The sequence below is a fragment of the Hevea brasiliensis genome, chromosome 7 (assembly GCF_030052815.1).
Source record: "Hevea brasiliensis isolate MT/VB/25A 57/8 chromosome 7, ASM3005281v1, whole genome shotgun sequence".
Taxonomy (NCBI): Eukaryota; Viridiplantae; Streptophyta; class Magnoliopsida; order Malpighiales; family Euphorbiaceae; genus Hevea; species Hevea brasiliensis.
The window spans coordinates 96,853,135-96,866,636 of NC_079499.1; the positions used below are offsets into that span (position 1 = coordinate 96,853,135).

The 13,502-nt window shown below is 35.3% G+C and overlaps 1 protein-coding gene and 1 long non-coding RNA gene across 3 annotated transcripts; one reads left to right on the plus strand and one right to left on the minus strand.

Moving 5' to 3' along the window:
* Nucleotides 1–1,398: 1,398 nt before the first annotated feature.
* On the minus strand, nt 1,399–2,823 carry LOC131181559 (uncharacterized). The gene is made up of 3 exons (XR_009150088.1): nt 2,736–2,823; nt 2,236–2,294; nt 1,399–1,662 (listed from the first exon to the last, which is right to left on the minus strand). It is a non-coding gene; the product is annotated as an uncharacterized LOC131181559 (long non-coding RNA).
* Nucleotides 2,824–8,714: 5,891 nt separating this feature from the next.
* LOC110666477 (squalene epoxidase 3) lies at nt 8,715–13,030 on the plus strand. 2 transcript variants are annotated; one of them, XM_058150231.1, is made up of 8 exons: nt 8,715–9,221; nt 10,268–10,379; nt 10,583–10,757; nt 10,976–11,144; nt 11,351–11,569; nt 11,769–12,044; nt 12,149–12,427; nt 12,712–13,030. In XM_058150231.1, exons 1-8 carry the CDS (start codon nt 8,730–8,732, stop codon nt 12,844–12,846), a joined length of 1,857 nt encoding a protein of 618 aa, XP_058006214.1. In that variant the 5' UTR covers nt 8,715–8,729; the 3' UTR covers nt 12,847–13,030. The 2 variants fall into 2 exon arrangements, with proteins under 2 accessions (XP_058006214.1, XP_058006215.1); XM_058150232.1 differs by having other exon boundaries at nt 12,149–12,266.
* Nucleotides 13,031–13,502: the final 472 nt, after the last annotated feature.

The window sequence follows — 13,502 nt, forward strand, 5'->3', positions numbered from 1 at the left end:
ACTATTACCACTGCTGGATCCGTACCCTGGTCTGAACCCTCGGGATTTGTGTCTAAAACCACTCCTCTTATTTCTGCTTCTTCCTCTGTAAGTAGTTTGGCCACCACTATCCATAGTACCCATGTGGGGAACACCTGAAGAACCCTCTGCTCTGTTTTTCTTTGCTCTTCCGCTGTCATCCACAGCATAGCTAACCTCAATCTGTCTGGCTCGATCCACCACCACATCAAAAGACTGATCAGACATCATGGCCAGGTTCGCATACCTCCTGTCAAGCCCCTTTAGGAATCTTTTCACCTTCATCTTTTCTGTAGCTACTGCTGCAGGGGCATATCTGCTCAATTCCAGAAATTTTGTAGTATATTCATCTACAGACCTGCCATTCTGTCTTAAGGCCTCAAAGGCCCACTGTTTCTGATCTCTGAAGCTTTCTGGCACAAACCGATTGATGAAAAGTTCCACAAACTGAGCCCATGTCAAACCCTCCATCCTAGGTAACACGTAGTCATTCATCCATTGCCTAGGCATGGGCCCCATGACGCGTCGCATACACTCTATCAATCTTCTATCACCAATCGTAATTTGCTCTGCCGTCATGCGAGAATCCAAAAACCGATATGCGTCGTCTGACACATCATAAGTACCGGGCACCAACTTCTTGAAGTTTATGATATGTTTGTAAGATTCCTCTCTTGGTGCGGTGGATCGCTGCCGCTGCGTGGAGGATGGACCATATACTTGAGCCATCATGTCGATGGTTCTCTCGCATCAGCTAGAGTAGCCGCCATGGGATCCATGGGACCGTGCCATAAAGGACTGCTCTCAGATCGGTTGCTGCTCCTCTACTTGAGCAGCTCTAGGCCTCCTACCCCGCCTCCTCGGGGCAGGCGCCTCATCCTGTGCCGACACCTCGTCGGGCACATCTGGTTCTGGTGCAGTGGCAGCTCTCCTGCTTCTACGCATTTTCCTGAAATTTAGCAGCATTAGCCCACAAAATTCAAAACTGCACATTATACAGCTCTATAGACTCATATTTATACATAACATATGAAGCAGAAACTAGAAGCAAAGATGACAATGCAAGACGAATATGGACCCTATTTTTCCGCATGTGACTCCTAGTAGACTCTTCCCAACACTTAGACAATTTTTCCCTAAGAATCTGGAGCCTAAGCTCTGATACCACATTTGTCACGACCCAACCTATGGGCCGGACCGGCACTAGGCCCTGGGCCAGCCTAAAGCCCCCGAGGCCCATAGTAAGCCTTAACTATTCATTAACCCAACTCTAAGGCCCATTTGGGCCCAATTTCAAGAAAACAAACGGACAGAGTCCGGCCATAAAATGGACTTTCCAACGGGGAGTTTTTGACTCACCCGACCTGTAAACACAATAAATACTCAATTGGGGAGCTCAGCTCACCCTCCACATACTCATCAACATAAAATAAATGGGAGCTCAGCTCCCTCATCCAATCCATCAACATGCATAACATATTTAAGTTTACAGGTCCAACATGATAAAAATATTACAGACCAAATTCAAATAAATACTGCTAACACATGCGGAAATTCTAGGAGTAATTAAAATTACACAATATTGATAAACAACCTGCGAGGTAGAAAAGCAGGTTAACCCAGAACAAAATATCCTCCTGTGGCCTGTAAAAATTTTTGAACAGGAGTGAGCGTTCGACTCAGAGAGTAAAATATCAATCTTAACTATAATCTCTATAACTGTCTAGTACTAATGCAACCTGTGGAGTGAAATGCAACATACACAACATTTTCACATCATAACATCAAAAAGGTAATTTGGAGCACTCACACACCCTGTAACATCATTCATAGTATATGGGAGCTGATCCCCTATACAGCTCTCTTAAATCCAATCTGGTGCCAGCGAAGAACTCAGCTCGGACTTCCACTTAAATACCAAATCGGGGTCCCAGCGAAGAACTCAAGCCGTGTCTACCCCGAAGGACCGGGTCCCAGCGAAGAACTCAAGCCGTGTCTACCCGTCCTATCCATAGTCCACACCACATCACACGCACGCCAACGCACGCACACTGCTCCAAATTACCACAACAACACTCATGGCACATTAACAGTTACCAATGCAACATAATTCGTGCCTAGAGTTTAACTACATAAATATATGCATATAAGTGATGCATGGGCATGCTGAACATATAATAATATCGAAATTACAGTTAAAATTAATATTTTACTCACAAACTTGACGACAATTTACTGTGGCGGCTGGGCGGAGGAAGAAGGCTGTCCCGGCTCACCTGACAATCATATTACATTTATTTAATACAATCTGACTCAATACAACAAGGAAAAAGACCAATTACGTCCTAAGTCGTGCCGAAAATCCGGCAGAGTCTCCCCTATACCTAGGACCTACCCAACCTGCAAAAAGGATTCAAAACACACTTCTATACTCACAATCCATATATCAGCTCAATCATATCACACAGCCTCCCGCCCATCAAATCGCCATCAATCACAATACGCAAAATTTCAATTTAGTCCTTATTATTGATCATTTTTGCAAAAACTGCCCAAACAAGCTCTAAAAATTATAAAACTTTGCCCCGCTGTCCTTAGCAATATTACTAAGCTATTGCAAAAAGAATCGTAATTTTCTAAGCTACCACGAATATTTTATGGATTTTTAATCCTATTTAAGCACTAGAAAATTACGTAAAAACAAGGTTCGGGTTTACCTTTGCCGATTCCGACTTCGGGAACGCGCTCGGGGCGTCTGACAATGGGGGGCTAGCCAAAACCTCGGCCCAATTCGGAGACTTTTCCAGAACGGTCCGTTCGCCTAATTTTGCGCACCGATCAATCGCCGAATTTCCGCGAATCGAGGATACCTACACGAAGCCCATTACACGGGGGTTAGTACATAAAATTTTCAGAATTTTCTAAGCTCATTTAATGCTCGAAAATACACTGCGAAGTTCCGTGGGACCCACCGAAAAACGGTGTCGGAAAAATTCGAAATTTATGTCGTTGCGAAGCTCTCGACGAATGGAGCGTGCTGGTGGCCTCGGTTTCCTCGTGGGATTCACGGTTTTCGAGAAATTTAGCCCAAAAGTCGAAATGGGCTAAAATCTTCCCGAGCTAAAATCGGACAATCCGCTCGATGGATTTCGGCGTTCTTGGTGTCTATGGAAAGCTCTCGCCGAGTAGATGGTTTTGGACACAAGACCCGGTCCAATCGGTGACCGGATCGGCCGGATTTGGCCGAGGAAGCTGAAGCGGCGCGGCGCGCGCAGGGGACCTTCGCGCGGCGTTTTCCGGCCGTTCTGGGCGGCTGCCGGCTGGCTGGGACGGCTGGGAGGCGGCGCCGGCGAGGGGAGGACGCAGGGGAGGCGGCTGGCCGGCGGCAGGGGAGGGGAGGAGAGAGAAAAGAGAGAGAGAAGGGGAGAGCGTCGCGCGCGGGAGGAAGAGGAAGAAAAAGAGAAGAGACCGGTCCGATTCGACCGGTTCGATTCGGCCGGTTCGATTCGAAATACAAAATTTTGAATTTTTACTCTGCCTCGGGACCGAAAACGAGGTCCAAAAATTCCGAAAAAAATTCCCGAAAACTCAGAAAAATACGTAGACTCCAAATATATTTTTAGTTTTGCCACGTGGTCTTTAAATTAATTTTTAAAAATCATCAAAGTTTATATTTTCGGAAAATCGAACCCGATTTTTAAAATCCGAAAAATCTCAAAAAAATTCCTAAAATTCAAATAAAATTAAAATACCAAAAATACTCATAAATAATAAAATTTGGGGTGTTACACTACATATCCAAAATATAAAAGAAAACTATTAAATAATAATAAAATAAAATAACATATATATATATATATATATATATATATATATATATATATATAACAATAAATTATTGTCCAACAGTAATTATGATCAACCCAATTCAATATCAATGATAAAAAATAATTTTTTTGAGTAGTTATAGCAGATCAATAAAAGAAAATAAAATTAGATTCACCTATTATTGAACAAGGGATGAGAATTTTTGAATTGAGAAATAAAATTTTAAAAATTTTCTGCGGACATCAGATTATAAATCGTAAATTTTTATATATTTATATATATATATATATATATATATATATATGTACATATATAACAATAATTAAAAGACGATGAAAATACATGTTGAGAGTATTTGGTAGAAAAAGAAGATGACAAACAGGTTTTGAGAGCAAAGTTTAGCAGAAGAGATGATTATGGTATGTATATATATATATATATATATATATATATTTCAAGAGTTTTATTAGGGGTAGAATGGGATAAGAGTTATTATTGAACTGATTGTTCAGATTACAGATAAATATTTAATTTCAAAATGATATATATATATCTCAAAATAAATAAATAAGTTATCCCATAAAATATATATATATATATTTTTTTTTCTTCTAAATAAATTAAATTATTATTAATTAATTAAAATAAAATAAATAATAAATATATATGGGTTTTACATTTAGCAGCCTCCTCTGTCCCTTAAAGGCAGGAGGGCTTCATCTTCCTCCTCTCAATAATGGGTTTGTCTCCTTCCCCTTTTGGGTGGTGTTTGTAGATATGAGTTTTGGAGTTTGCTAGTTCCATGCTTCCATCGATGAGGGGTTTTCAGTTTAGATTTGAATAACTTGCCTTTGGTGGCTTGTGAGTTTCCTAGAGATTGTGGGTTTCTGTGGTGGGTATCAAAATCTTAAGCGTCAGTGTGTGGTTCTTTGGATCTGATTTAGCATGAGAAGCAATCATCTAGTGGAGTTGCCAGTGGGGTGTGATATGAGAGATCAATCTAGGAGGCACAAATGGGACGCCGAAGAGTCCCACAACCGATGTTCTCTACTTGCTTTTGTGTCAATGTTGCGGTTTTCTTGGACCCTTGTTCACCATCTTGGCTCTAGGATTTATCGATGCTCTTGGGTTCTTTTTTAGGGAGTGTTTTGAGAGGATTGTCAATTTGTAGGTTATTACTGTGTTGGCTCCGTAGGCTTTGTTTGAATGAGGTTCGGGGCTTGTTTTGTATTATTATTAAAATTATTATTAAAAAAATTAATTTTTTTAAATATATTAATTAAAGGGTATTAAAAAATAATTTAAAATTAAATTTAATAAATTTTAATTATAATAATATTAAAATAATAAAATAATTTTTTTAAAATAATTTTTTAATGATATATAAAATAGTACTTTTATTTTAAAAAATAATTTTAACCATCAAAACCCAATATTAAACAGACAGTTAGTATAATAAGATATAACAAGGTGAAGTATGATAAGGTAAGGTGGTAGTTTATTTTATATTTTAAATAAAGGTAAAATAAAGTAAAGTAAATAAAGGTTTAATAACATTATTTTATTTGAAAGAAAGAAGTAATATTAAATATAAATATTATAAATATACACTTTTATAAAATAATTAAATTAATTTTTTTCCTATCAATTTATTCATTTTTCTTGCTTCTATTTTTAGTATTTATGTAAGTTAAGAAAATCAAAATTATTGGCTTCTATTTTTTTTATTATAGTTGAATAAATAATATATCATTTGACTAAAGTAAACAATGTCTAATAAAATTATATAATTTTTGAAGGTTGCATCTAATTCCTACTCTTTACAATGAAAACAACATATAATAATAATAATAATATATATTTGCCCTAGTAAACTCTCATATGATAATCTCTCTCTCTTTTCTTAACTATATCTATGCTTTTTTTTTTTTAAGTTAAATATGTTGATAGTTGATAGTATATCATTTAATTAGTATATATTTTCTATAATTTGTTAGCAAGATATGGAATTGCTTGAATATACTTGATAGTCAAGAAAAAAAAACATAAAAAAAGGATAATTTTGAGTTTTTAGAAATTAAAAAAGAGTAATATAGGAATATAAAAATATGAACCCCTTCAACCTACTAAATTAGTTAAAAAATGGAATCCCAAACAAATTAAAAATCTCTTAAAATCATACTTTACCCTCAAAATCTCTCCCTCCAAACAATGCCTTAGGACTTTCCCCTGGTTCGATAGTCTCTCCTATGATCTACAAAAGTGCAGTTCCTTTAGTGTGCTTCGCTCCAGAGTTAGGGTTTTGCTAATTGTGGGCCTTTGGGTCCTTTCTTATTATGAACTAGGTCTCCCTTTAGGGCCTATTTTTTTTAGGCCTTGAAAATGTCTAGTTTTGAACTCTAATGGTGATAGAATAAATCGGTTTTAAATTAAGGTGAATTATAATATTTTTCTATATTGAACTTAGGTCTTATTATGCATTGAATTCTATTTATTGAATATATATATACAGGATGGGGGTTAATTATTAGATATATTAAAAATATTAAAAAATAGTATTTTCGATCCTCCTTATAATATGAAGAGTAGGTCGTATATGACTATGAGAAATAATATATGTGCACTAAATATACCTAATAATTTATCTGGGATGGAGATATCTAACCCATCCAAATATATAATCAAATAATGCGTTGTATGATGGGGTGGCTCCACAGATACATGAGAACAAAAACCCATGGCATTATAGCACAAGCAACCAGAGCAACAACCAAATGACAGCTATTGGAGTAACAGTATTGCATCAGTCTCCAGTACCTTTTTTCGCCAAGGTCCTTGTAAATTGTCCATACTCTGCCAAATTTTTATAGTAACCACACAGTGAAAAAGAATTGCAGATTCATACGAGGAGATAGGCACCGACAAATTTTCTTCTAGTTAGAGGAGAAGGGATTCAGTCTCTACAATGGACATGTAAGCTGTATGAAGACCTCTTGAACATCTCTACCATTACTTGTATGGCAATTTGTTGCCCTTCTTTTACTTGCAAGGCAAAATTCCAATTCATATAGCCCAACATGCTACTCGCATATCTTCTTCAAAAAATGCAATATATATATATATACAAGAATTGAGGATGGGAATAAAATCAAATTTCTTGAGACATGGGGGGGAATGGATGGTTGCAGTTGTATTTTGTGTGTAATTAATATGTTATATTTCTATATTTTAATGAATCCTTCTTTGGTTCCACGTTGCTATGCAATGTGACACACAAAATGTTCATGTGGTGGTCCAATCTATTTTCTTTTTTATCAAAATGTGGCATGTATCAAAACACACATCCTATCAAATACAGATAGGATTACAAGTAATATTTTTAATATATAGCTATATATAATTTTAATTTTAATTTTAAATTTTAATCAAAACCAATCGTATTAAAAAAAATTAATATCATCTATGATATATGCCATATAAATAGATTTTATAATATAATTCTAAAAAATATTATTAAGATGAACAGTTATGAACTCCAAAGAAATTACATGAAGACCCATAGAAGCAAGCATAGTTAAATTGGCTGGACAATCTGCCACTCTATTAGCTTCCCAAAAATAATGGCACAACTGAACCTGTCATGGCGGATGAAGGAGGTCCCGACACAGTGCCGTCAAATTTATATCAACTGCAGGGGCCATGCACTTCTGATGTCAATGATATACAGTTTGGTTTTCGTTAATTGCTCAACCATATACTTAATGCTTCCTTTACCACATAATTTTTCAGAGGATTTTTTTTTATATATTTTTATTCATAATATCTGATATTATTTTTTTTTATTTATCATCTAAAAAATTTCGTTTTTAATAAGACGTTATTATTTTTTACTATAATATCTATTTATTCATAAATTTTTAATATAAGGGGCATTGAAAAAATTCTTAACGTAAGGCACCAAATCTAATTAAAAGTGATAGGATGGATTCAACTACTGGTCCTCCTGGAATTTAACATGCAGATGATATCCAATTATCTGATTTCTAGTATATTTATATATTTTTCAGTTGATGATCTTTGATTTAACGGTGATAGTATATATATATATATATATATATATATATATATATATATATATATATATATATATATATATATGTATGGCATAGGGCACTTCTGGCCAGCGCAGGTAAATTATATAAAAAAAACTTTACACTTTAAGATAAGAAGGATCTTGATTTAATTTTTATTAATTTAATATTTTATTTTTTTATTATTATATATAATTTAAAATGATTAATTATTATTAAATGATAATAATGTGATAAACATATAATGCTATATGACACTGTATAAATATCATATTTATTATCTGTCATCGTATCAATGTTACATATTTATTACGTTAGTGACTATGATTAATGATTTAAATTATATTTATTAATAAAAAAATATAAAATATTAAATTAATAAAAATTAAACATTCCTCATTTTCAATTCAATTACATGTGATTTTCATATACCTACTTATAGGGATAGCATCCCAATATTATTTAAAATATTTTAGCTTACAAGTGAACCTAAAAATATATAATTTAAGCTCTATTTATTTTATAAAAAATAATTTTTATATTAAAATATTTTTTTTAAAAAATTTACGAGTTTATTATATTTCATTTTTTATAACATTTGTAATGATTTAATAATTGATTAATGATAAATTTTAATGAAATATAATTTAAAAATTAATTTATTTGTTGTATAAAAAAATAAAAAATTCCAACAAATCATAATAGTGAAGTCCAATTTTACCCATCTTGTTCCTCTTGACAACGACAAAAACAGTCTTCTTTAAAAAAAAAAAAAAGAGAAAAAGGCAATTCATGATTCCAGTCTCAATCCAGCTGCCACCGAGACCACAACTTTACCGGTCTTTTTCTTTCCTCTATAAGACAACGCCACCTTCTCCTCCATTCTCTCCCAGGCTCGCCACCTCACCACCACCGGGTATAACTGTATTCACCTCAAGAAAAAGAAGACAAAGCAGCATTCTACTTGAGGCCACTAAAGAAACCCAAGAACCAGTTATCTTTTCATCCGCTTCTGGGGCTTGTTTTGGTGACTATATAAATATGGCATTTGTGATTGATAAGTTTATTCTTGGGACTTTCTTTGCCTCTCTCTGCGGCTTTTTTCTTCTCTGCATTTTGCGCCGAAACCGCCAGAACCTCGAGAACAAGCGGAAGTTTAAGGAAAAAGCTGTCTTCAAGACCCAAAATGACAATGTACGGACGCCAGAGGATGGCTCTGGTCCTGACGTCATCATAGTCGGCGCTGGCGTCGCTGGTGCGGCCCTCGCTTGTACACTTGGCAAGGTATGAATGTACTCTTTGTCCAATTCATACTTATTCAAGATTGTATTAATTTCTTTGCTGGCAAGGAATATAATCTCCATTGCTCAATATATAAGATGATGTATAGCCGAAGCTTTATTTAGTTTCATATTTTGAATTCTTTTTTTAGCTTGTTTTTATGGGATTTTTAATTTATTCATGAAGTTTTTAGCACTTGGAATTTCACACGGTTTGCTTGTTTGTTTGTACCTAATTTGAAACCAAGCAGTTCATTTGTAGTGCTTGGATTGTCGTATTAAAAAGAAAGTGAAATGAGCTTCTGGTTTGTTGTTTGATGATGCAACCTCCATGAAAAGCATATGTGGGTTGGAACTATTAATGGGAGCTGAATTCGTGGCTTTCTGGATCAACGTTATGGAAGTTGATACATACTATTTTGGCTAACCTGTTGATGGATTAAAAAACTCAGTTTCATATTATGATAAACTCGTACCAATTCCAAATTGAATTTTTTAGATGGTTGAGTGGATCTGAAGCTACAAAATCTATATGAGGTCTTTTTTTTGTTAGATTCACAGGATGTGTTAAAATATTAAATTAACAGTTACTTATCCTCTTGATTGGCAAACCAAGTTTTCTATCGTTGGTTGGACGACTAATGTACTTCAGTTTTGAGAAATCCTGTACATTTTCTTTCACAGTATATCAGGAATTTCAGTTCCACTTATTTCTAAATGAGCTTATTTCTTGCTCTATTGAGTTTGTTGGCAGATCAGCAAATTATGTGGCCCATTGTATTGCAACCAAAGTCTTTTCTCAGTCTGATCTTGAGAAGTAGGGCCCTGTCCCTTTTGATTTTGTTTCTTCGTGATTTGGTTTAATGGATATCTTACTTTCCTTCAAAAAAAAGAAAGAAAAAGGTTTGGCTTCCACATGAATAAACGTATGAGCCACTATTGAACCTAAACATGGTTTACCATATGGATATGTTAAGGATTTCTTTTTGGCCTAAAAGATGACCTTCAACTAAGAGCTTTGATTTTTTTTTTTTTTCATACTAATTGCAGGATGGAAGACAAGTTCACATGATAGAAAGGGACTTAACAGAGCCTGACAGAATCGTCGGTGAACTGCTCCAGCCTGGGGGATATCTAAAATTAATTGAATTGGGACTTGAGGGTATGATTTGAAGTTAATAAAAAGCTTTACTTCATTATTAGTTTTATGTGATGTGAAAATTTCAAGATTATTGAAGAATTTTTTGTGAGCAAACTCCTATGCTGTTAAGAATTTGCTTGGACCTGGGACAAATTATCATTCTGCTTTTCATACATTTCTTATTTTTGATGTAAAAATGTAACATGTACACACTCTGACTGCAGATTGTGTGGAGGAAATTGATGCCCAGCGAGTTCTTGGTTATGCTCTCTTCAAGAATGGTAAAAATACTAGGCTCTCCTACCCGTTGGAAAGTTTCCATTCTAATGTTGCTGGGAGGAGCTTCCATAATGGGCGTTTTATTCAGAGGATGAGAGAAAAAGCTGCTAGCATTCCCAAGTATTTTTTTTTTTTTTTTTTTTTCTGTTTCCTTATTGCTTGACCAATTTGCATAGTGCTGATCTTCTGAAATCATTGTTTACTGTGATTACTTAATTCAGAATTGTCTAATGGATGTTTCATAGTGCATACTATTATTCATTCTTTCAGTTTTTAGTTTCTTCAATAGTTATGATCTGCTTGCATTTTTTTTGTCTTTTTTTTCAATTTTCATCTAGTGTAAAGCTAGTCCAAGGAACAGTGACATCCCTACTGGAAGAAAATGGGACTATTAGGGGTGTTCAATACAAAACTAAGGATGGTCAAGAACTTAGAGCTTATGCCCCTCTTACAGTTATATGTGATGGTTGCTTCTCAAATCTGCGTCGCTCTCTATGCAATCCTAAGGTGAATTATCACCCATAATTGTATTGTCAAAGTTGAATTCAGTTTTGTTTAATTTGATTACCATGCATGTGGAAAATAATGAGCAAGAAGGTTGAAATTAAGTATAGAAGTTCAATTAACAATATATAATCTCATGGCATCATTTTTCTCTTGCTGCAATCTCCTCTACTCAGACCACTTCTTGTATTGTTATATCTTTTTGATAGGTAGATGTGCCCTCTTGTTTTGTGGGTTTAGTTTTGGAGAACTGTCAGCTTCCTTTTGCAAATCATGGACATGTCATCCTAGCAGATCCTTCGCCAATTTTGTTTTATCCTATTAGCAGCACAGAGGTTCGCTGTTTGGTTGATATACCAGGTCAAAAAGTACCTCCCATTGCTAATGGTGAAATGGCCAAGTATTTGAAGGATGTGGTAGTACCACAGGTGATCTGCTCATCTCTCTCCCCTATCTCTCTATCTGTCTGTGTCAAAGGGCATCTTTTTATGCCTGCACATGATTTTGAATGGGAATAGCCATGTTATATAGTTTTCATCTCTATTATGCCCTTTTGCAAACAAAACATCTTTAGCCTGTTTGTCATCTTAGCTGGGCTTTGTTTAATTAAGAGATTGTCTGTTTCAGATTCCACCAGAGCTTCATGATGCCTTCATATTTGCAATAGATAAAGGTAATATCAGGACCATGCCAAATAGAAGCATGCCAGCTGATCCCCAAACTACTCCTGGAGCACTTCTGATGGGTGACGCATTCAATATGCGTCATCCATTAACCGGTGGAGGGATGACTGTGGCACTGTCTGATATTGTTGTACTCAGAGATCTTCTAAATCCATTATGTGATCTTAATGATGCAGCTTCTCTAACCAAATACCTTGAATCTTTTTATACGTTGCGCAAGGCAAGCTTAATTTCCTGTATAATTATCTATAGTTGTGTTGTGTGAGTTAATATTATGTATGCATGTCAATGACTTGAGACGTATTCAATGGTTGTTTCTGGCAGCCTGTGGCATCTACAATAAATACTCTGGCAGGAGCTTTGTACAAAGTATTCTCTGCCTCCCCTGATCAAGCAAGGAAGGAAATGCGTCAAGCATGCTTTGACTATTTAAGCCTTGGAGGTATATTTTCATCAGGACCTGTGGCTTTACTCTCTGGTCTAAACCCACGCCCACTCAGCTTAGTCCTTCATTTCTTTGCTGTTGCAATATACGGTGTTAGTCGTCTGCTACTTCCATTTCCTACACCCAAAGCCATGTGGATTGGAGTTCGAATAATTTCAGTGCGTATCTCCTAAACTTTCTATTTTGATGATCGTAGACTGTGGACACATGCTATTGGTTTTCTTTTCTTGATTATTGTTCAAGACTATGAATTAGCGCACATCACTAGTTTATTTGTGTAGCTATTATTCTATAAGATTATGACTAGGAACTTGCCATATGCATTTTCTTTTTTTTTTTTTTTTTCTTTTTTTTAATAATAAACTTGATTTTATTCTTAAGATGTCAGGAAGGGGTACGATGAAATTCTTTAATTCTTACTGAGTGACTTGTCCTATTGCAGAGTGCATCAGGTATTATTTTCCCCATTATCAAAGCAGAAGGAGTGAGACAAATGTTCTTCCCTGCAACTGTTCCTGCAATATACAGACATCCTCCTGTGAAAGGTAAATCAGATGATGAGCTGAGATCAAGGTAGCTTTGGCTTTCACCATCAGGATAAACCTGTTCATATTTGCAAGTTCCCTGTTGTTAAACTAGGATCAGCATGAATGTGCAAACTGTATATGCTGAGAAATATCATTGATCTTCATTTTCAGTACGTAGAAACAGTTGTTTAATGATGAAATAAGCAAAATGGGAGTCATCTTAAGATAACCAAATCTCAGGTATTTGATTAAAGTAAATAAATGGATGGATTATCTTGAAGAAACCCAACGATTAATCTTCCTAGTTTTAAATTACCACAAGCTGCACAAGCACTTAATAATGTCCCCCAGATGTTGCTGCGATGAGCTTCAAAATTTTCACTGTTCGTTATTATTTCCACTTCGTCAAAATACCCAGCATGACCTAGAAGGTCAACAATACTAGAAAAGTAACCAAACCCAGGAATAACACCATACTTGTCAACCATGGAGTTGCATATCTGAATGCCACCATCAACTAAATCAACATGGCCGCAAGCATAAAGAATTATTGTAAAGGTAGCCTCATCTGGTTGGAACCCACAGAAGTCTTGCATTGCCTCAAACTAGCGCACAGCTTCATTTCCTTTCCCATGTTGCGCACAAGTAACTATCAAGGCAATCCATGTAACCAAATCTCTTTTGGTCATTGTGAAGAATACCCTTG